General features: G+C 39.2%; 1 protein-coding gene across 3 annotated transcripts in view; it reads left to right on the top strand.

Annotated features, from left to right (window-relative positions):
• Positions 1-25,512, top strand: part of LOC115254883 (potassium voltage-gated channel protein Shaker-like) — a 332,755-nt gene that overhangs the window by 37,469 nt on the left and 269,774 nt on the right. For 2 of the 3 annotated variants that reach the window (XM_062843316.1, XM_062843334.1), the window contains exon 2: positions 9,301-11,198. In XM_062843316.1, the coding sequence (XP_062699300.1) occupies positions 11,059-11,198 (140 nt within the window). In that variant the 5' untranslated portion in view covers positions 9,301-11,058. Of the gene's footprint in view, positions 1-9,198; positions 11,199-25,512 lie in introns of those variants that run through there. The other variant, XM_062843324.1, reaches the window with a different exon arrangement.

Below are 25,512 nucleotides of genomic sequence, written 5' to 3'. Positions count from 1 at the left end.
GTTGCAGTTCATCGAGTTAAGTTCATTCTCAATTGCCTTTTTCCACTGACTTTTTCCAGACAGGACATTGCCTCCTTGAAAGTCTACGTCTCCTCCTGAATCAATGGGCCAGCTGTGCACACGTACCTTTCGTGGTGGTTTTCCTTGATTTACCCTTTCGGATCGCTGGGTTACAGACTCGTCTTCTCCTACGCCATTCGGTCGTCGCTATGCTAGATTTCGGTAATTTCATTATGTGGAATGCCCTCAACACTTACGCTTGGTGAAGGAATCACAAGCTTTTCAAAGTCCACACCATCCATCGGTAGGCAGCTGTCCAGGAACTTGACATCGCAAGTCACCGTTTTTTTCCACTTCTTGGATCAACTAGACTTCATTATATCCAACAAACCTGTGCTTGATTGCTTTACTGTTATAATGGCTTCTCCCCATAAATGATGATCCATCTTGTCTTCTTTCAGCATACATCGGGCCATTTGAACCAACTTTCAATTTTTTCTTTCTGCAACTCCATATTGTTGAGGAGTGTATGCAGCAGTAAACTGGCCAAGAATCCCGTTTCGCTTCAGAAACAACCTTACATGCTAGCCAGTGAACTCACTTTCATGATCAGCTTCTGCACGAATGACCTTCGGTTGCTTGTCGAACTGTGTTTTCGGTATCTCTACGTATTCGTCCAGTTTCTCCAGAGCTTCAGGTTCGTTCCGCAGGATGTAGACGACCACGTATCTGCTGTAGTCGTCGATGAATGTCAAGAACATTGCTTTCACGAACCGAACACTACATGGACCAAATCCCTAAGCTTCAGAACTGCATTGCTATCTCGATGGCCAAGCCGCCGATGCCAGACATGGATATACTCGCTGACTGATGACGCAGACTGATTGCATTGCTTCATCACAAATAAACCTTTTTCGAACTCAGTAACTGCACCGATCGTTCCGCTTCTGATAATTTTCGCTCCGGTTTAATCGCATGTCATACTGAATCCCTTCCTTACAAGCTGCTTGACAGATAAGGTTCGCCTTCAAATCAGGTACATGCAGCACTGCTTCCAGCGTCATCAATCGACGCACACTGGGGCAGGATTGAAAATACATGGAAAAAACCTCTAGCTCGTCGAGATGTCGAGATACTCATTTGGTGTCTTCAGAGAAAATATTTTTATGGACATGGTCGATATTCTGAGCGGTAGTCAATTTTTCTTACGTTATTCGCATAAAAGTCCTATAAGTCATTTTGGCCAAATTGCATTTTAGCGATTAGGTTTCTTCGGCAAAGTTGTTCGGCTATTTATGCTGAAAAAGTTTGCTGAAGACGTCAAATTTCCAAAGCCTACTATTCTTGAGATATTGACCGATTTATAAAATACCTACCTAAAATCGATTTTTTTTTCATAAAAATACGTTTTTAAACAAATTTAATGTCCGTTTTCGAGTTATAATAATGAAAAATACCAAAATAAAACATATATCGAGGAAATTAGTTGGAAAAAATAAAATATGCATTGATTTTATATAGAAAGTTCCCGAAAATCACGCAAAATGTATATAGGACGTTCTTGCAGTCGGGCAAGTTCGGGCAAGTTTTTTCATCGGCAATCACCTAAAAAATACATTAGCTTTCATGTAAAAAATTTTCACAGACATGATATTTAATGATTTTTTCTAAATTGAGTTCAAAGTTTACTGTGTTGGGTAAATTAGTACAAAATTTTTGTTGATAAAATACTACGTTTTAAGGTGCCAAGTGAACCATGAAAAGTATAGATACAATCTAGTCATAGATTTAGTTGTTTCTAATCTCCAAACAAATTGTAAAACACAAAAATGTCCCAAACGCCAATGAAAGTATGCTTTGGTTTTATCATTCGTCAACGCGTTATACAGTCACACATCATGAATATTTTTTTATTGTATGATTAATATCTTATTTAATTCAGATATTAAAAAAAATGTAGAGAGTTATAAGCATAAAAGCATAAATAAATGTATTCAATGATCTAAAAACTCAAAAGCATGTGAGTAAAAATGTAGAAAAGCTTTTCAATTATTTTAACCTAGTCGTACGTACTAAATATTTAAATATTTTGCGTACTAAGCAAAATTAATAACAATTCATCAGAAATATATCAGTAAATAACTATTCTTTGTTATTTGATTCCTCTATTATTTAGCTGTCTTTTAAATTAGTGGCCATCACAGAAAGCAAACATATGTCTTGATCTCTACAAAATCTGGATATGTTGTAAAACAGTCACTGAATCATCACGCAAATACATTACGTATGAATAAATCATTATCGAATGATAAAACCAAAGCATACTTTCATTGGCGTTTGGGACATTTTTGTGTTTTACAATTTGTTTGGAGATTAGAAACAACTAAATCTATGACTAGATTGTATCTATACTTTTCATGGTTCACTTGGCACCTTAAAACGTAGTATTTTATCAACAAAAATTTTGTACTAATTTACCCAACACAGTAAACTTTGAACTCAATTTAGAAAAAATCATTAAATATCATGTCTGTGAAAATTTTTTACATGAAAGCTAATGTATTTGTTAGGTGATTGCCGATGAAAAAACTTGCCCGAACTTGCCCGACTGCAAGAACGTCCTATATACATTTTGCGTGATTTTCGGGAACTTTCTATATAAAATCAATGCATATTTTATTTTTTCCAACTAATTTCCTCGATATATGTTTTATTTTGGTATTTTTCATTATTATAACTCGAAAACGGACATTAAATTTGTTTAAAAACGTATTTTTATGAAAAAAAATCGATTTTAGGTAGGTATTTTATAAATCAGTCAATATCTCAAGAATAGTAGGCTTTGAAAATTTGACGTCTTCAGCAAACTTTTTCAGCATAAATAGCCGAACAACTTTGCCGAAGAAACCTAATCGCTAAAACGCAATTTGGCCAAAATGACTTATAGGACTTTTATGCGAATAACGTAAGAAAAATTGACTACCGCTCAGAATATCGACCATGTCCATAGAAATATTTTCTCTGAAGACACCAAATGAGTATCTCGACATCTCGACGAGCTAGAGGTTTTTTCCATGTATTTTCAGTTCTGCCCCAGTGTGCGACGGTTGCCTGCACCATCAAACACTACCATCTTCCCAGATCTACAAGCTTTGGATTCAGTCTTCATCCCGTTAGAAATCGAAACCGCTTCCAGAACCGTTTCATCCAGGGTGTCAAAGACGATTGCAGATATAACTCGTTGCTCCAGAATCCTCATGCTTCTTCATATTTCGGGTTCAATACGCACAGTTCTCCGCTTTGTCATAATTCTGTATCAGTGCGTTTGCTTTCTATTTCTTGGTGATCTTCAGTTGTTTATTTCTCTCAGCCTTCCAAGTCTTGAACTTCTCGCAATCGATCTTTGACGACCAGGTTTCTTGCAAGTAACACTGGTCAACAGCTCTCTTTCTTTCGTCTTGCAAATTGGTTTCAGAGATATCTTGCCATTCATCGATCAGCTTCCCTTTCACCAGGTTCAGTGTCAGATCTTCATCCGGCCTTGCGAGATTTTTTTTTATGGTTGCAGATCGTTCAGCTTATCGAAAAGTGCTGTCAGGCTTGAAATGTGTTTTTCCATGTTTCCTATCGTCTCCAGATGCAGTCGAAAAAGTTTCCGTACAAATGAAACGAAAGAGTGTCCTCTTGACGTGAAACTTCTCCAGGGTCTAACAAGTTTCGGCAGCGGATTTAGTCTTCCTGATGGGATCCAACTGGTTATCATCCACGATGGCCAGCCCAATTGTCGCCGGCACTTGTTTGTCCTTCGATTTCTAAGCAGCATTTAAGAGTAGCATCATACGAAAACTCTAGTTTTCGTAGATGGTCCCGTTGAGATTCGCGAATGACGTCTCCATTTCCTCTAAAATATTGTCCGGCGCTTATAAACTTCACCGGTCTCGATTTTCGTGGTTGGGCCCACATTCTGTTGGCTTATACGAACGAAGTGAATCGTACCGGAAATGTAAAACGTCTATGTGGATCTGTGTATGAATATGAAATATAATTTATTTTCAAGAACATTTAATAACTAAACAATCTTTCGATGGTTTCGATAATTCTCTTAGTTACGCCTCCCTTTAAAACTTCTTTTGTTCTCTCTTCTCACACTTCAGAATGAACCTTCACCCCTTCGAAACCTGCTGAGCTCCCTTTTGTCCTTGCCTTGAATTTTCCGAAGGCAGGCTTCCTCATGAGTCTCCTTTCGCTTGTCATCTCCAACCTACTTGAGACTCCTTTTGATTCCCTCGTCTTACACCTACATATCGTCCTCTTAATGCTAGAACTAGGTTTTGCGAAATCGCAAGAAATTTGTTTATATCTGGACGTACACCACAATAAACAAATGTTGGTCAATTGAAACTTTGAAAACACATACTAATTCATCTTTTAAGACCAACAAAGAGTTTGTTTTATAGCAGAATAATTTTTACTAGTCATTTTTACCCGCATTTTCCAAAACAAGTTACCTAGTTCTACCTTAATGCTAGACCTCTAGAAATTTGATCAAAATCTATTTGAGTCCCACATTAAACCTCTATGGGCTCCCTTTTCACCCTTCCTTTAAAAACACCATGAGACTTCTCTCTCTTAAGCTCTCTAAGACACATGTTATCCATTATTCTCCCTGTGATCCATTTGTTCCCATTATTCGCTTCTGAGATCTTCTCTTACCTCAACTTCTTAAGGTGAATATAGAACAATGCCACACCTTGAATTTTCTAAAGCACAAAGTTGATCGATTGATCAGCCGAATTTTCTAAAGCACAAAGTTGATCAATCGATCAACTTTTTAGTGCAATCCGTCATTTCGTTCTTCAGATTTGTGCTCTCGAAAATTGGAGGTGTGGCTTCGTCATATATTCACCTTAAGGACAGACTTGTTAGAATCCCAAAATGGCCGTCTCTTCGTAAACAAAACCAACGCACCTGATCTTCTTATTTTAAGCTTGTTACGAGTGAGCAAGAACAGAATAATGAAATACACTGATTTGCGAAGCTTGCTTCTTGAGATTTGTGCGTTTGAAGTTCTGATGCAATGTTGAAGCGGGATTTAAAGGCGTTTGTCCTTAAGCTCCCCAAAGGCTTCCTTTAGTATTCTATGAAACTCCCCCAGAATTCTCCTCAAATTCTTAATAACTTCATTTTACATATTTTTACATAATCTGCATTTAAATGAGCAACCTCAGCTCAGTTTATAAAGCCACAAGAATTCGCAGCTTATTTTTCAATAACTATTTGATTTAATTTGATGTGATTTGAGCTAACAACTTGAGGGAACGGAGCAGTATGAACTGGTTTGATTAAACATACACATTAGAGTATTTTGGCAGAAATGAAAATGCAAATCCAGAAAGATATAATTGGAATGATGCCGAGAAGAATACACTCTGGAATGCAGAATATTTTAAACTGAAAGGATGACTGCAATACAAAAATTCCGGGATTTACTTCAAGAGAAAACACGATAAAACCTCAAAGTCCCGGGGAAAGCTGTATGAGAAATATAAGCTAGAACTCCTTAAAAATAGAGAGGAACTCCAGAAAGCATCCCGGAAGAAATAATGGAAGAAGTTTCTGAAGAATTGCCGAAAAATGCTGATAAAAATCATGAGAGAGAGGAGGGAAGGAGCTAACTCTGGAAGTAATTTCAGAAATTTTCAGAGAAGTAAGTTCCGGAAAAGTTTTTGGAAAATATCTGTCGACACTTCTGGAGTGATTGATAGAAAAACTCTGGTAGAAATCTTGCGGAAAAATATAAGAAACATACCAGAGTTCTGGGAGGAACCCCAGTAAGAATCTGCAAGAACCTCCAGTATGAAATCAAGATGGAATTCCAAGGGGCATTCGGAGAGTAAATATTGAAGAACTTGTATTAAATCCTGTGTGGACAAGGTATGTACTTCAACATGGCTCACATTTTAGCACCGTTTTAAAGGATATGGCTTAAAATGCATCATTATGACTGTTTAGTCATTGTCAACATCGTGGTGCAGTACACAGGGTCAAATATTTGACCCTAATGATTTAAATATTTGACACCCTGACACTAATGCAAATTTGATGGAGTCAAACAAGCTGTTTGATCATTGGGTTCTTTTTGGACAAATATTTGACCCTGTTTACTGGGATCACACACCTGTACAGCTTCCATTACTACTACCAGCGTAGTTGTAACCAGGCAGGGGTCTCTAGTTAATCGTCATTGCCAAATTCCAGTGGTAACGTAGAGCTGCAAAGAAGAAAAGCATGTCCAGTGTCACACATTGTTTTTTTTTTTCTATCATGGCAACGAATACACGATGCTCGCTTATGTGACACATTCCACGCACTTCTACACCGCGGATTTTGAACTTAATTGAACGATATTTCTGGGCTCTTGCTGTCGATTTTGATTCTTTTTGCACCAAAATGAAGATAATTACTTATATTCTTGGAATAGTACCCGAAACTTAGAAATTTGCTTCTAGAAAATAGCAAATTTCTTGTCGATCGGTCAAAATTCATCATTTTTGCGATGGTGTCCCGTTACGCAGCGTTTCTTGATTTCTTTCGAAATACAAAGGTCCAGTTCCCAATTAGAAAGCATAAAATGAAACTTCTATTTAAATCTGATCTTTTGATATGCTGGTCAGCATGTATTTAACAAGATAACAATTTTTGCAAGCAAAAGATTGATTCTCGCGCAAAACGTAACGCGTGGAATGTGTCATGTGAGTTTTTTTGCACACTTTTACGAGTTTATTTGTACATTCAAGCGACTTTACTCTCACATCATTGCAAATTAAACTGATATAATAAGATAAACAACCAAGCAGAGATGCCAGATGATTTTTCCAAAAAATGTGAATGACTGTATCGAAAAAATGGGCATTTCATAGAAAATATATACACAGCAAATAATTTTGTAATATCCAGGCGCGTAATTTCAGGTGACGTATCCAATTTCGAACGTAATTTCGCTCTGTTGCATCGTTTTCCAACTATTATCACACTCACCATGTACACCCTGGTTGGCACTGAAAAGTGTCAACAAACCCATTCCAGCAGATACTTAGAAGCAGTATCATATTTATCACCTACCTTCTAACTCGGTGAAATAGCCGAGAGGTAAGGGATATGCCTCACAATCAACGGATCTGTGTACGAATCCATGCCAATATTTTACTTATATATGATTCATCTATCGTTCCGGTTCTAGCGATTGCTAGACTCACTTTCAAGTTACGGCGGCTAATTTGCTGCGTGGGAAGGATGTAATTTGTACATCACTTTCAAGACGCGACTGATGTGCAGCGAAAATGATGTGATATCACAAGATTTTTTTTGCTGTGTAGAAAAACTCATAGATGACTCCACTAGCCTTAAAATCTGCATGTTATATGAAACACAATCAGTATGAGTGTTTGGAGTCTGTGTGACACAGATACGTCATCACAGTACGTTATTACGATAGAACATTAGAATGTAGTCATGTCTTATATAACTTGATTTGTGTTCTTATACGACTTTACCAGATTAGATCGCATTAAGTTCATATAATAATATCTAATGCAATGAAAATTATCCTTCCGCCACACATATATGCGACAGCTTAATATAGTATTTTATGCGATATAATGCGTGTATCTTGTATGTGACTCCAGGTTGTCTGGTTTGATTGACATTGCTTTTAGTAGATACTACAAGTGGAAACTGTTATAAACTTTTTATATACGACCTATTGTCAAGCAAGAAAGATGCGTGTGTGACCTCTACTCTATTCGGCATACTTTGAGACAAAACCACAAGGCAAAAGCCGTCTATACATCGTTTCTTGATTGTACGATTCTGAGCTGAGAAAATAGCAAGTCAGTGTAAATCTTTGCAAGTGAGTGTTCCCATCCCTGATGTCAAGTTATTACTGTTCTAAATTTCATTATATTCGGTTCATGCAATCCGGAAATAATACAGTTTAAAACTTTTAGCGTAGTTTGGGCCTAATACTAATTAAAGAGAAAATGCTTAACCTTTCAGAACGCGCACCATCGAGCAGCTGAAACTGCACCACGCACGTACCTTATACGACGAGCGAGGTTTCTTTTGTTAGTGTTATACTTTTTTTTTTTACAACGGCGCGCGTCCTGAAAGGTTAAGCATTTTCTCTTTAATTAGTATTAGGCCCAAACTACGCTAAAAGTCAACTTAATTGCAAGTAAAGGAACGAAAAATTGTGGTTAGCGTAAAGTTGCTGACATCATTTTATAAGAAGATGCATCCATGTCATAAGCGGAGCAAACTTATTGACTGGATCTTTAGAAAATCCGATTCCACATGATTAGAAAAAACATCACGTAATAAAAAAAATTCCAGAGCCTGAATATGAGACGTTACAGACATACTTCATTTTACAGGTCAAACAACGTTAAATATTTTACATCCCAATCTATATCTAAATGTAATCCAAACTCAATAAACTGTAATCGTGATTCCGTTATTACTAATACTTATCAGCTAACATTGGTGTTTTTATCTATGCAGCCTCGCCTTTCCGAGGTTTGTCGAAGTGCTACTTCCACATTTCCAGCTCTTCATGCCCCTGCACAGTGTTCATGACAGCCATCATCTGAGAGTCTCAACCTTATTCGAGAGCATTATATGCCAATCAAGATAAATGGACATTTTCGTTGTCTGAAAATAATTGTTCATTACAAAATGTATATTTTAACGCCTGATTCACGATAGAGGAACAGATTTCAATGTCCCATTGAATTTGACAAAAGCTTACAACGTTCCTTGCGTACCAATCAGTTTATTTTCAGTTTCCAGCATTAAAAATCGCTCCCCTGCACACATTATGGTAGAAGGAAATCCGTTACCCTGGGGATTCATCGCCTGCTTCGATGTGAATTGGCTCGTTCAATCGTGGCATGGCACGGCACGGTCCCTGGTAAAGAAACTGAGCCGAGAACCGCACTGACTGAAATCGCGCTCGCCAAGAACAGTAGAGAACGCAAAGCGCGAAGAAGTGGCGACGGCGGCAGCGAAATATATAGCGCTTCATTAATTAACGCGCTTTAAAACTCTCGGTTTTATCGATTACGTTGTTTTGCACAACCCGACACCACCTACACACGGGGGCGTGTAAATTTTCTTATGTTGCTATGGGCGGCCGGAGGGGAAGGACTGGAAGTAAACGGGAGGCAGCATAGCTCACACACGACTTAATGTTTCCATTCCCTTTGCTAATGTCGGCATTTTTCTTTCTTCGACATTTTACAGATTTTTCCTGCGGCAAAGAACGGTGCTGCTGCTGTCCGGATTAGCGGTAACCATGACGAATGCTACAGTAGTGACTTGAACCTACCATACCTACAGCAGGCTACTATGATCTCGACGTGCGAGAAGGGAAAATCAAAACATACCTTTCGACTCCTCGCCTACTTGGTGTCTCGTTGCGAGTGAAAGCGGAGCATCGCAGCTCTGCTGGAATGATGGTGCGAGGTGATGGTGTGTGAGGGTCGATCGGAGCGAGGCGAGGCGTGCTAATTGAACTGGATATTATTACATTGCGGTCGAAGAGAGCGGCTGTCCGAAAAAAGTGGCCAAGTAGGCAAAACAAAAATAAACACTTGTCGAGTGAGGAAACACATTCTCGATCGTTTGTTTGGGGAAATGTGTCGAAGTGCGAAAAGTGCGTTCAAGTGCTCGTCGGACGGAGTGTTGTGATGTGATTTGGAAATTTCAATAATAAAAAATCGTGAGCTTTTTCATAATACCAAAATATCAGTTAGGGAGTAAGCTAGAGAGTAAGTCTGCTGCAATTCGCGAAATCCTTCACACGTAAATAGCATATCAGTCGATGGAAGGTACGGAAAAGGGGAAAGGAAACACATATTCACATAGTTATATGGAAAAAGAATCGCTTAGGGAGTCGAATCCGCGCCTCGATGAAGAGTGGTTTTATTACATATGATATTTTGCCACGTATATTTAGATTTTCCAATTTCTCAAAATCCATGTGAAAGCCAAGAGCAAAGCAAGCAGCAAACTAAACAGTGTACAACTTGTTTGGAACTTTCTTCCGAGCTGAAATCTCCCGTTGAAAAACACGTACGTAGCGTCCGCAACACGATGATATACATGTTTTGTGAAGTATCTCGTCAGAAACGTTCGGATCGGAATAGAAAAAAGCTCAAAACCAATCATAAAGTCTGATTTGATTGATTGAATAGTAACGACTGCAGAACGTCAAGGGGGAAGCGACTGCGACTGCGAAAAGACTCGCTTCCATCGAAGAGAGTGAATACATGTGCTTCGTGTGTAGTAGGCGGTTGATCGAAAGGATCCAACAACAAAGTGTGCCAACCGTCATTCTCGCCCTGCTGCATCAGCGTAGGCGGTGGCGATGGTCCGGAAGTAAGCCAAAATTGCAGCAGAGTGAACGCCAACAACTGCTGCATGGCAGCTATGATTGCTGCGTTTTACACCAACCAGGGATACAAAATCAGCTGTTCTTCGACGTAAATAACGGGTGTGAATAATCCGCGCGAAGCAAGCCGGCCAGTGGGGTGGAGAAAATGGTGAAAGTGGAAATCCAATTAACGAATTTGTCCGCAGCAGCAGCAAGTGTAAGCCAAGTGCGAAAATCATTCGAAGCATGTCTGGACTTAAGCCGAGGCGTCCAATCAATTTCACGTTCTATTTCTACTTCTACTACCGCAAATACCGCTTCCACTTTGCCACACCCGCCAACGCCTACTGTTACAACTCCGTCTAGCCAAGCAGCATCAGTAGCAAGTAGTTAACCGCAATCAAATTCTAGATAGTGATTATTATAAATGCCCCCCTTCGACAGCACCTTGCTCTTCAGAATCAGAAAAAAAGAGCAAGTAGAGTGAAGTAATATTTTGTCCACTTAAAGTAGTTTTGATACGCGATCAACATATTTTTTTTCCGAACAATAATAATTTAAAATTCAATCAATCAGTGTGTGTGAATCGAAGCAAGCGAAGAATATAACACCACGAAGCCGCCAGGATGACGATGTGGCAGAGCGGCGGGATGGGTCACGGTACCCAGAACAACCCGTGGATGAAGCTGATGGGCATCGTCGCCAAGGAGCGACGCCATGACAACACCCAGAGCCAGAGCGGATCCAACGACCGTGCGCTTAACATGTAAGTTTACCCCTCACTTTTTTTCATTTCGAACATTTTTACACCATTTAGCACCGAAGAAACGAAGAAAAATCAGGAAAGAACATTAAATTAGCCTGACGCTACTGGGAGACCCCTTCCTACCGCCCCCTCCCCCCTTTGCCAGTAGCTATTTGCACAAGCATTTTCACAAACGGCCCTGGATGGTGACGACGACGACGACATCGCACCATCAGGAGCCTACTATGATGCAGCGGATTTTTTCCTTCTACGCCTATACGCCTGTATGCCCGCCCGTACGGCTTTCTATTATTCCGCAGCCTGCTGCGGTGAATGAGATTTTATCACTTCTGCTGGCACGGCGAAGACGACTTGCCAGCAGCCATTCACAACCAGCTAGAGCCAGAGGTGGTGCAGTCGGCCCAGCTGGTCTGACACTAAAGGGACGTTAAGCGGATGCTGGACCGTTGCGCTGGCTGGCACTGCTGCGCTGCGCTGCATTTACTGAGCATTTGGGGGCGGTTGTGGGGGTTGGTTGGGGACAAGCGGTAGCGTTATTTATAAGATTATAATTTGGAATGTAATTTTGTGTTATGGCGATAAGTGCAGTTATGAGGTGCCATTAGCAACTGCAGCAGGAGGATTTCTCTTCTTCTTCTTCTTCGCGACGCAGGGGGTGTGATTGTGCAAGGCAAAATCACGGAAATGGGCGTCAGATTTTGCGGAATCGTTCAACGATGGGCCGTATTTCATCAATGTCCTTTATTGATTTAGTGCGTTACAATCTTGCAATCATTTCAAATAATCATATTTCATTCGGTATTCTTCCACATTCCCATAAAAAAGTTATATAGGAAGACTGTTCCATTTGTTCAGCAGGGTGATCCCAATTTTATTTACGTCTTTTAACTGCATGAGAAACATCCTTGCCATATATAACAAGGGATCCAAGATAAACGATTTTTTTTTAACAACTGCTCCTATTTCTACCCGTATTCATGTACTTTGTCCTGGTCAAGTGAATCTTCAAGCCTATTCTCGCTGTCTTCCTCTTAAGAAGGCCATAAGCTTTCTCCACTGCCGATATGATCAATATCATCCGCAAAGCCGAGGAGCATGTGCGACCGTGGGATTATAGTGCCTTTTCTCTGCACGCTTCCTAATTGCTTCTTTGAGTGCAATGTAGAACAGAGAATTTGTAAGAGCATCACCCTGCCTCAATCCATCCAAGATCATAAACGAGGTAGACACTTCGTCTGCGAACTGAATGCTTGATCTTGACCCATCCAGCGTTGCGTGTATCAGGCTGATTAGTTTCGCCGGAAAACCATATTCTGGCATTATCTGCCACAGCTCATTTCTAATACCAATTAACATATGGTGTGATTGCAAATTAAACTCCATAAATTTGTTTCAGATCATCCGTAGATTAAACATTTGATTCATGGTTGATCGGCCCTTAACGAAAACTAGCCTGGCATTTGCCGACGAAGGACTTCTCAAAAGGTGTCAGTCCATTGAATAGGACACGTGACAGTATTTTGTACGCCGAATTTAAAAGGGTAATACTTCTGTACTTGGCACACTCTAGTCTGTGCCCCTTCTTGTAGATTGGGCATATGAGACCACCCAACCAGCTGGTGGGTAATTCTTCATCCTCTCATATCTTTTTAATAGGAATTTCATGAAATGATTGACGTAGCTGATGGCTTCTGTGGTTATCAACTTCGACCGGAAACTCGTCTTCGCTAGCAGCCTTGCTGTTTTTCAACTCTTTAAGAGCCTCCCTTACTTTGTCCATTGTTCAGTATCGGATGGAGCTGGTTTATAGTTCACCGCATGGCCCTATAAATTAAAGTATCTTCAAATAACCCCGATATCTTTTTTTCATTGAAATTGATACATGCATCTCCACCCGCAGTGAAACGTGACCGAGTAGGACCAGCATTATGTAAAATTGCTTTCTGAACCATGGCAAAGCTCTCAAAACTGAGATGTAGCGGTTTTACCCCAATATACCCTACTTTTTTGAATGTTTCTCATGTGTTTTTGCTTGGAATGCAATACTACGGTGCTGTTAATAAACTACGTACACTCATTTTTGGCCATCCCAGACCGTCGCTAACTCCCCCCTTCCGTAGAATTTTGCCCACACGAAATTTTCGAAATTTGTTTGGAGCGTAGACTTGGGCTAGAACCCCCTTTTCTACATAGTTTATGGACAGGCCCTATCGATGCAGTAGAACTTCCCTGAGTGAAATTTGCATCAAGTATCGAAAAGGGAAGGTTTGGATCGCCATTTCTATGAACTAAAATACTACTAATTTTACCCTAACTCGGAGAATCACCGCACAATTCTCTGAAATGTTACTAGTTACAATCCGTGCAGGAATATGAGTGAAATATTCGACCATTTAAGGGGAAGAGGAAGTGAATATCTTGAGAATTACGCAATATTTTAGCACACTTTCTTCGAAAATGTGATTCAGAAAATCAATACTTTGTACATGGTGAACAATCAACCTCTGAATTGGATCATTAGGTGGCGTAAACGTTACCACCAAGATTCCACATGACCGCGCTTCATGAGTCCTATTTCAAATGTGAAGTAAATTTGTTTTCCTGATATTCCTAAGCATATCTTATCATTTGAAGTTGGTGTCTTCGGCGGAGTTGTTCATACAGATGTGAATCTTCAATGCAAACGAGCGCTAGTAAGAATTGTTTTCACTAGGTGGTAGCATATTTGTTTTGGTTTGATAATAAATCAGCCCAAGATACAACATCGGTATTTTCCGAAAATATATCTATCTAGCCAAATTCAGTCTGGCAATGTAATTATTAGTAAGTATTCTCACAAAGATTCCTCCAAAAATATTTCTCAAGTTCCTTTAGGAATTCCTTCTGGGATCCCAAGTTCCCAAGTAACATTGTAATGACCAATTAGTTTTGTGGAGGTTTTGAGAACCGTCATAAAACTTTATACCTTTTATTTTGGTTTTATGATGGTTCTAAGAACCTCTTCTAGTCTATTTGACTAAAACATGTTACTTGAAATATCTTTAACCCTTCTTGTGCATTAGTGTCATTTTTTACCCAAACCGTGCACTGCGTCAGCGAACTGTTCCCTACGTGATGCATTAGGAAGGTTGAAGATTCCTCTCGGGGCTATTATCCTGCTTGTCTCGCGGGATTTGTGCAACGATTTCTCCCAAGACTTTAGGAGATTTTTTCTGAGATTCTCTCTTAGATTCTTTAACAGATTTTTCCCGAAATTACATTGGGGATGTTTCCGGTATTCCTTCACGAGTTTCTCTCAAAATTTCTTCATCATACCTCCCAGGATTTCTTTATGACACATTCTACCAAAGTTTTGACGCATTTTTTGGTTGATTTTCCACTTTAACTCATAAACGGGACCGTAAACCTCAAATATTTTTGCATATTCGGATTCCTTGTGAAATTTGCAGTAAATACAGTCTGCTGAACATTTAGTTTTCATAAGAAAAGATTGTTCAAAATACGAATTAGTAGCGTGAATATACTTTCCAATGAGCACTAAGTGTTCTACAGCTCATACTTATAGCAAATTTTACGAGAAATCCGAATATGCAAAACTATTTGAGGTTTACGATCGCATTTATGAATTACAGTTAAAAAACTGACATAAAAAGGCATCGAAACGTTGTAACGTCATGGTGGAATGTGTCTTATTTTACCCAGGTTTCATCCAGGGATTTCTCTCAAGATACATACATTGAGAGCATCAAGGCTTCTAGGATTCGTTCTCCCGGAATACCTTTCGACATTCCTTCTTGATTTCTTTCAGGATTACTTCTGACATTCTTTCTAGTATTCCTGTTCAGGTCCATTTAGGGATTTCTGGATCATTTAATTTCTTACGTGATTCCTTCATTAATTTATCCTGGTCAGGAATTGATCGAGATATTTCTTTGGGATTCCTCCTGAGATTCTTTTAATATATCCTTCAGACTTCTTTTCAGAAATTCCTGCAAATCTTTCTTCAGGATTTTTTTTCAGAATTCATACCGGGATATCTGGAAATATCTCCAGGGACTAATATAATCATTTCTTTTGGAGTTCCTTCTAAGATTCCTTTAAGGATTTCTCGATGAAATTTTCATATATCTCTTCAAGGGTAATTTCAAATATTTTGCCAGGAGTTTCGAAGATTTTGAGATTCTTTCAGAGATTACTCCAATAATCTACTAGAGTTTCTTTCAGAGCTTTTAGCCGGAATTGTTTTGGGATTCTTCCTGAGTTTTATCTCGGGATTATCCAGTTTGTTATTTAATGCTTCCTTGATAAATTCCTGCCGGTATTCCTTTAGGAATCTCTCCCAGGATACTTTCATTGTCTTCTTTTTGATTATTTCATAGAATCATTCCGGATTTTCTTCAATGATTCCTCCCGACATTCTTTCAGGGATTCTGTCAAGCAATACCCCCGGGATACCTTTAATCTTCCTAAGATGTTGAGTTTTTCGCACCATGATGATACTAGGGTCAAGGACTTCTCTCGGGATTCCTTTTCTTACCTAGAATAATGGCATTGTTCTCGTGATTCATTCAGAAACTCTTTAAGAAATTTCTCCTGGATTCTTTCAGAGATGCTTCAGCGATTTCTCCCGTGATTGCTTCACGGATTTTTTCACGTTTTATACATAAAAAAATAAAAAAAAAACAATAAAAAAAACAAAATAAAAAAACTACCGAGATTAAGTTATGTTATGTGACATGATTACAGCCAGAAGCTGTAATAAAAAAAAGCTGTTGGGCCTGTCGGATGCAATGGGGCACGTTCGATGTAGTATAGATTTGTAGTGTTCTAAATATCTAAATTAGTAGTTAAAATATATTTTGTGAATTCGCTTTGAAACTAAAACTGTGAACATTACGTAAATTAATTCACATATAAACTGCATTTCCAATACTACTTTGTATGAAATCAATCTAATTTTAAGGCTATCTTCAATAGGAAACTGCACATATGCTTTGGATAACTATGTTTCTTGCAACATAAGAAATGAAGAAAACAACAACACTGTTGCCCAAAGTTTCGCTCAAACAGCATCAAATTAGGCAAGGAATCATAATACCCACGCTTCTTGCACCATTTCATTGCAGAAACGGAGAATTTACTCATACTTCAACGATCTGCCCTATTATGAAAAATGGCTGCAAACCAAATGCTTTACGGCATTTTTGTCTTAACAACTCTTATTTATATTTTTCGCTGAATTTCGACATTCTTTGCTTGTTGCCGTGATTGATACCGCTTAGTGAACTTGGTCTTCGACGATTTGCAATCGCCTTATTTTTTCCTGCGATTTTTCCGAAATTAAGTTAACAACCTTTATTTTCTGCGGAGATTCAATTCAAATGTTTGCTGAGCTCTGGTATTTAACGAGTTCATTTTTGTATGCTCAGCTGTGGATAATTTATAAAGGCTTCCACAGCTATGTCTCCCAGAGATCTGTCAATGGTCTGATTATTTTACTAATATTTTGAAAAGCATCTGCACTGGATCAACGAACGAATACTCTACACAGATGAAAATTATGAGATTTACACGTCATGTAAACTTCATTTTTGTCATGTAAACTTACTGTTATGATGGTTTACATGATATATCATGTAAATTTCCATTATATGTCATGTAAACACTCAGAGTCATGCTGAATTACATGACATATAATGTAAGGTTACATGATATTTTTTTTTTCTATGAAGGGAAAGTAAAGACCTTTTATTTATTTATTTTTTATTCACATGTGGCGTAAGGTAAATACCTTTTAACTTGCCACAAAAAGATGATACAAAGTTATTTTACATGGTACTTAAATTCTAACTTATCTAATTTCCTGAAGTGAGTCAAAAATTTATTAATTAATCTGTACTGGCGAGCCAAGCTAATAGATTTCGTTTGAACATATTTAGAGAAGGACTGGATTTCAACAATGAAGGTAACTGATTCCATATTGCAATGCCTCTAACAAAGAATGATTGGCCATAGTATGTTGAGTCATGGTTAGGAATAGAATAATTTCTTGCTCTAGACTGTCTCAGTGGAATTAGTTTACTGTGCAGGTAATTAGGTTGCGCTAAATTTATTATTCTATATAAGGTTAAGCATGTTCTATACTTATAAAAATTTAAAAACGAGCATCCTAATAAGCCTTTATATAGATGGGAGATCCTAGAAAACCTGGGCAGATTATAAACATATCGCACACAAGCATTAAAACACAAACGAAGTTTATTTAACGCTGAAGCACTAGCATTGGAATAGATAAAATCACCGTAAGTAAAGAACGGTAATAACAGTGTTTTGAACAGGCGGGTTTTAATCTGAGTATCAAGGTGTCTTGTAGTTAAATGCAAACGTTTAAGACTTCCGTATACTTTCCCACATTGGGAATTGATTTGAGCTTCCCAATCCAAATTACTACAAAAAATTATACCCAGGTTATTCACACGATCAACAAATTCTATTTTTTCAAAATTTATGAAAATATCTGGTGGATTCGGCGGCACTCTCCTTCTACAGATTAACATAGCCTTTGTTTTAGATGAATTTATGGGTAAAAGGTTAGCAGACGACCAAACAGATATTTTGTGTAAATCATGGTTTAGTTTAATCGACATTTGTTCAATATCAACACTTTTCTCAGAGCACAAATAAATCTGAACGTCATCGGCAAAGATATGCACCGAACAAAAGTCCAGCATAGAAGGGAGGTCGTTTATGAACATAGAAAAAGTAAGGGACCCAGAATGGATCCTTGGGGTACACCAGATTTGATGGTTTGGGATGCTGAAGTACATCCATCATTGACAACAATTTGCGATCTATCTGATAAATAGGATTTAATCAGATGCACTGCGGAAATGGAAAAATTAAAAAGGCAATTTAATTTTTTCAGCAACTTACAATGCGAAACACGGTCAAAAGCTTTAGAAAAATCTATCAGCAGTAGTATAGCAATCCCCTTTTTATCAATTTTCAGGGAAATATCATCATGTACTTTCAAAAGTGCCGTAGAAGTACTATGGTTTTTACGAAACCCAGATTGCAGAGGAGTCAACAAGTTTGAGCTGTTCAAATAATCAGATATGAGATTTTTCATCAACTTTTCGAAAGCCTTTGAAAGTGATGGTAAGATACTGATGGGACGAAGATTCGAAAGCGCCATAGAATTTCCCTTCTTTTTGATCGGTATCACTTTTACAAATTTCCAGGCCCGTGGATAAATAGAGGTTTTAACAATTGAATTAAAAATGTGCGTTATTTGATTCAGAGCTAGAGGGAGTAATATTTTTATAAAATTCAGTGGAATACCGTCTAGGCCAACAGCGTTCGATTTCACATCGAAAATCGCATTCACCACCTCATAATTTTCAAAAAGGCGAAACTGAAACCCATTAGTTTCACCAGGAAGGAAATGAAAGTTGGTATCATCTGTTGAGTAATTTGATGAAAAGTAGTCGTTAATATCATCGGCTGAAAAATTCGCTGTATCGCATGATGGAGTGGTTTTCGAAAGGCCTAATCGCTTTAATCTACTCCAGAGCACTTTGCTGGGTAGGTGAGTATTAATGTTTTGTCTTTCATAAGTATTTTTAGCGCTTCTAATCAACTGCGTAACCTTGTTCCGCAGACGATTAAATACAGTTCTAAGTTCAGGTGTTTTGTTCAGTTTCCAATTCCTGTAAGCCAAGTCCCTATTTACTATAGCAAGCTCAATCTCACTGGAAAACCATTCCTTATGTAAACACAGATCCCACCTCCATGTCGATCCCGATCATTTCTCAACAACTTATAGCCATCAATTTTGATCATATTATCATTAATAGAATCATCTAACCATGTTTCAGACATACAAATGACATCCATTATACTGTCATGGAAAATCATAGCCAATTCATTAAACTTTGCAAACCTTCGTGCTATTAAGCTTTGGACATTCAAATGGCATATACATAGCTGGTTACTGTCTAGGACAGAGGTAAAAACAGCTCTGGGTATTAAAGAACTCGTTGAGGCATTGCTTATAGAAAAAGTATTCATTGATATCTAGAGGGTGATGTTCAAACAGACGAGGAAAAACAAACTTTAAGGTGACTTCCAGTACAGTTAAACAAAAGTGATTTGGAAAAGCTGTATCTAATTCAATAACAAAATCTCTGTAATTATAATTATAAACGTCGACGCGGCTTCAAACTCGAAAGTACAGCAAATACAGGAACTATCCAGAAATGCAGGAACAGATTCACCAATCACAGCATCAGCAGCCCCCTCAGTGCGAAACGATCAGTACACATTTGACATCATTAAGCTAGTGCAACTCGGTTATAGAATGAATAGCTACAGCATCATCAGCCTCGTTTCTCTTCACATACACAGCCCCATCTCTCGTAAAAACCTTCGATATGCGGCCCTGCTTTTTAAGCTTAATTGCTTCGATGCGAACTTCTCTCATCGCAGGTGACAGATTTTCATTTATGAAGACGCGATTGTTGCTGTCGAAGCCGATATGACGAAGTGATAAAGAGCGACGCTGGAGATAGGTTCTGTAAAAGTCGTCTCTAGCAGTACGCATGGCAAAATCACACAAAATAGGTGGTGTCGCCCCCTGAGCAATAGGATACCTCGCAAGACGTTTGAGAATAGCAGTTGGAACATCATCATCTTGATAACCAAGACTAGAAGCTATGTTTCGGAACACCTGCCTAAGATCCTCGGTTTGAAGGTATGGAACACCAGAGATCACAAGTTCATGAGCCCTTCCAGAAGAGTCCAACCTACGATTAGCCTGCATAACATCCGAGCGAATGTTGTCGACTTGAGCCGAAACCGTTGCTAAGTGTCCATCACACTCACTTTTACTGGCAGCAAATTTTTTCTCCAGCGCATCCATTCGATTGTTCATTTGATCCATACACGAGTCAAGTTTAGCTTCCAGACGTTCGTTGGACTGAGTAATCGTGGTAACTAAGGACTGCATCTTGATCCACAAATCGTTGACTGTCATAACAGAATCGGTATCGTCTTTGCGAGCTGAGTTACTTTGAGCGTTGACAGTAGAAGTAGAGGAAGAACGAGTCAATGGTTTGTTTTGGTTCAGAGTCATTGTTGCGGGATGCGTGATGAATACGTAGACTTTTCTGAAGGGTTGTATAGCAATGGCGATGGGTGAGCGAAATGAGCAGACACAATTTTAATTGCGTTTTAACAAGCTTCACCGAACTAAACGACACAAACTCGTCAATTGTGGCACAGATTTCTAAATGAGGAACTAATTCGCACGAGAAACTAGATTTTAACTTTGGTTCTTCTAACGGAAAAAATCGTTTGAAACTGCGTCGACAGGAACACACTACTCAATAGTAACCATCCCTTCAGGAACATGATATGTCATGTAAACTTCTGTGATATCCCACGCTCCAATCATGTGCATCATATGTCACACAATTTTACATTCTTTTTTCGATCTGTGTAGTGTTTACTGGTCCTAGCAGTCTACTTTCAACCATCAAACCTAAATCTCAAATTGAATATCCTCAATATCCTGAAGCCCCTCAGTGTACTGTCAGCCCGAGGGGACAATGTTTCTCGTTTCTCTCTCACATGTATATTCGCCCATTTGTATCCGCATGCAAGCAGCTTCCTTTATTTTTTTTCTCGTTTCAATCAATCAATCAATAGTAATGACTGCCGAAGTAAACTCGAGTTTACAAAACCGAAGAACAATTTCACGAATGTTTTATTATAATCGTTTGGCATTTGTCTCCTGCTCATTATCTTAAACGAAATAATTCTCTTCATTTTGTTCATTTTTACTGAACCATTTTTAAAAAGTTGAAAGATTTAGACACGTTTTTTGCCTTTCTCGTACACCAAGGTGTACCGAAAGGCTATATGTTCACTCCAAAAATGGAATCTTGATAGAACCTCCGGAGGGCCAAGTCTTATATACCAATCGATTCAGTTCGACGAGTTGAGATGATGTCTGTGTGTGTGTATGTGTGTGTGAATGTATGTATGTGTGTGTGTGTGCGTGTGTATGTGTGCATGTGTACAAAAATGTCACCTCACTTTTGGATAGTAAATATCATCCGATTTCAACGCTTTAGGTTTTAATCGACGCGGAATATTGTCCCATTGTTTCCTATTGAAAATGGTTTGAATCGGTCCAGCCGTTCCGGAGTTATGGCAATTTAGGTGTTCCGGACCGGTACCCCAGGAAGGGGCCAGATATGAAATTGCAACAAACCCATGCATGCGACCCATCAAACCACGGCATCTTTGTTCATCTGATGAACGGTAAGCAGGAAAATAGTCGCAGACTATATCTGAACCGGTAGTGTTCCGGAACCGGTTCCGGGTGTCCCGCCGGAAGTGGCCAAATATAAAAGTGTACCAAACCCATGCATGCGACACATCAAAACGCAGATTTTTGTATAACCTGATGAACGGTAGACAGGAAAATAGTCTAAGACCATATCTAAACCGGTAGCATACCGGAACCGGTTCCGGGTGTCCCGCTGGAAGTGGCTAAATATAAAAGTGAAACAAACCCATGTATGCGACACATCAAATCACCGCTTTTTCTGTAACCTGATGATTGGTAAACAAGAAAATAGTCTCTGATATCTGATCTAGTAGTGTTCCGGAACCGGTTCCGGGTATCCCGCCGGAAGTGGCCAAATATAAAAGTGAACCAAACCCATGCATGCGACACATCAAATCGCAACTTTTTATATAACCTGATGAACGGTAAATAGGAAAATAGTCGTGCACTATATCTGACCGGATGTGTTACGGAACCGGTTTCGGATCATATCTGAACTGGTAACATCCCGGAACCGGTTCCTGATGTCCCGCCGGAAGTGGCCTAATTCATTCATGCGACACATCAAATCGTAGCCTTTTCGATAACTTGAACGATCAGCAAGAACACAATAAGTCCACATAAGAAACTACGGATAGTGTTCCGGAATCGGTTCGAGGTGTCTCGCTCAAAGTGGCCGAATGCAAAAACAAACCAAAAAAAATATTCGCGACACATCAATTGACATTTAAGGTATCCTGATGAACGGTTAGAAAGAAAAAATATCCCAGACCATGCTTGGGAAAAGTTAAATCCTGGCTAGTAATTGTCATCTTGGTATGAATCAGCCTCCAGTGAAGATTATCAAGCAGTGAACTAAAAGGTCTGATACTTTCGGCTCTGCCCATACGTTGAACATAACGTAGGAATAAGTGCCCCAATTCGATGATGACCTTGAATTTCTAAATAAAGTATTCTCATGATTCAGAAATTCGTAGCTGGTACAGTCCCAGATGGCTGTTATGAGCATTTCCTCCTTTTCGTCCGTTACCAAAGCACAGAGATTTGGGCCCCAAATTTTGGGGCTGATCACTGACTCTAAGGCAAGATTGATTGCGTCGACGGAAAGATTATTAGTACATATTCGACGAGAAAGGCACTATCACCACTAGGTGTATTAATCTGGGTTTTACTGTTTTGTATTGACAGGATTTATCAAAATCATTTTTTTTAAATTTATTTTATTTTTGACTGTACATATAGCCGATGCGGTAAGCGCACAGATATTCAGCATACAGGTTCAATTCACGGTCGGCTCAGGAACTTTTTGTAAATGTCCCTTCGTGCCTGAAATACGATATACACATGCAAAACGGTCAATGGCTGAGGAAGCTCTCAGCTCTAATTGGTGATTTGTTGTTGCATGAAGAAGAAGAAGAAGAATGATGATGTTTAGAAAAAATCCTATCCCTACAACACAGGGGAAGTTTTTAAAATGCCTCTATAAAATCTAAAACAAAATCTAATTAAAAACGGTTTGATGTACGGTGTTAGACTTTGAACGGACTACAAATTGAGTACCTTATCAAGAAAAAAATGTTAAATTTAAATTTATACGTTCAATGTGTAGTCCGTCCAAAGTCTAACACCGTACATCAAACCGTTTTTAATTAGATTTTGTTTTAGATTTTATAGAGGCATTTTAAAAACTTCCCCTGTGTTATAGGGATAGCATTTTTTCAAAACACCATCATTCTTCTTCTTCTTCTTAATGCAACATCAAATCACCAATCGTGAAAGTGCTCATAGAACAATAAGCTGAGGAGCCGGCTTTGGCTGTGCAACATCATCTATAATATCATTAGATTCATACGTGCTCCCCCAAACGGTCGCACAACATACTCCTCAAGTGCTAATCCAAAACAAATACACCCCAAAACGTTTTGCATTCAGATTTGCTGCCCACAAACCTCAGGCCAAATTTAAAACAAACGACTTACCTTTCTTTCCGTAAACTCACCCCCGTCACCCGGACCCGGTGTCAAACGTATCCCACCGCCCATTCATCAGAACATTAACTCAAACTAGCATTATTTTGACATCACCTCAAATAAACATCAAAGCCGTTTGAACAAAAGAATATAACTTTTCCCCGTTCCCGTCCGTCCGTCCATCCGTCCATCCGTGGCACACGTTCCTTCTTCCCGCTCCACCCCAAACCGGCATTAATTTTCTGAAAAATCAACTCCTCATTCGTTCGTGCGCCTTTCGCATAGTGCAGTTCCGCTCGAATTCAATCCTACTACGAGAGCCCGCGGTTTCGGCTATTGTCCGCCAGGTGTCCTGTCGGGTCGGTTTTTCGCACCCCTTTTTCGATATTTTCATAGTTTCGATTGCCACTCGATATGGCGAAATGCTCTCGAAGCTGGGGAAACTATCCGGAAAAACATAGTGCTCCAGCAGGAAAAGCTCGCTGGAAAATCCGATCTCAGCATGCTGCTGTTGATGTTGGAGAGAATCAAACGGAGAAAAGCTTTTCTTATTCCCATCATGCAGCAAACCATGCTTGTGGATGCGCGCTCTCTTCGTCTTGAACGTTGTTGTCGCGTTGGGGCCATTGGCGTAAAAAGGGAAGGGCGCGCCAGATACGACGATGACCCCCCAGAATAATCTTCATTTTGATGTAATGAAAGTAGTTCATTGTTACGGTCATCGGGAAAGAAAAGGAATGTTAGTTCGTCAACCGTTGTTACTAGATGTAGTGTTTCAATGCTAATTGCGAATTAGATATGTGAAAATCCCCTGAAAATAATATTGGCCAGCTAGATTGGCCAAACGCCCCTTAGTGCGCCGTTCCATTCTCACATACACTTCTACTCACCAACATTCTATCTCACTTCTTCCATTCGAACCCCATCATGAGCTTAGCAGTCAGTCAACCCATCTCTTTTTTCCTGTCTTCTATCATGGTATTCCCTTTCATTCATTGTGCGGCTATCCGTAGCAACCCGAGCAGGAATGAATAACTGACATATAACTGGAGCATACCAAAGTCAGGTATCATACCAAGACAAGGTATTGATCGGTTATCCAGGCATTGAAAATAACTTATTTTGGTATTTTTTGAGTATTGCCACAATACCTCGTCGAGTTATTGGTTTGGTGTTGAGGACTGCTTGAGGTATTATTCAATTATGGAAAAATCGCTATTTGTATGGAAAAATCACCGAGTATTATTTAGGTATTGCCATACCTGATGTCATTATTCACGTGTTATGCACAGAATACATACCAGTTATTATTTTAGGTATTTTACCTCTTATGCAGGGCTACTTAATACCTCATTCAGGTTGTAGGTATTCGGTTTTTCATACCTGAGTTAGTTATTCTCCAGCTATTTTCTCCTGCTCTGGAAAACAAGCGCACGCATACATTGCCATCTAATCATCAAAATCATCAATGCCGGGCAGCCATTCTAGTACTGCCTAAAAGCACGCTCAATATTTTCCAATCAATTACTCAGAATCAAACCTTATTCACTACACTAGATTCCGTGGAATCCACAGCATCCCCACAGCTGTTTCGGAAAGAAGCATTTATTAGTAGGGTAGGGTAAGGTGTGGGTCTTGGAGCCACCTTTGGTAGGTGATGTGATCCACGAGTTATATAAAAATACACGTCGCGGTCCTCGTCACGGTTATTTATTTTGTTATTATTTGATCGCTGGACAACACGATAAAAATTATTTGTAGAAATTCAATGAGAAAATTACTGAAAAATACTAGTTAGGGATCCTGGAGGATTCCAGTCAGGAATCCTAGAGAATTCCAGTCAGGAATCCTGGAGGATTCCATTCAGCAATCCTGGAGGATTCCCGTCAGGAATCCTGGAGGATTCCCGTCAGGAATCCTGGAGGATTCCCGTCAGGAATCCTGGAGGATTCCCGTCAGGAATCCTGGAGGATTCCCGTCAGGAATCCTG

Source organism: Aedes albopictus, chromosome 1 (genome assembly GCF_035046485.1).
Source record: "Aedes albopictus strain Foshan chromosome 1, AalbF5, whole genome shotgun sequence".
Lineage (NCBI taxonomy): Eukaryota > Metazoa > Arthropoda > Insecta > Diptera > Culicidae > Aedes > Aedes albopictus.
This window is presented reverse-complemented; position numbering and strand designations above follow the sequence as displayed.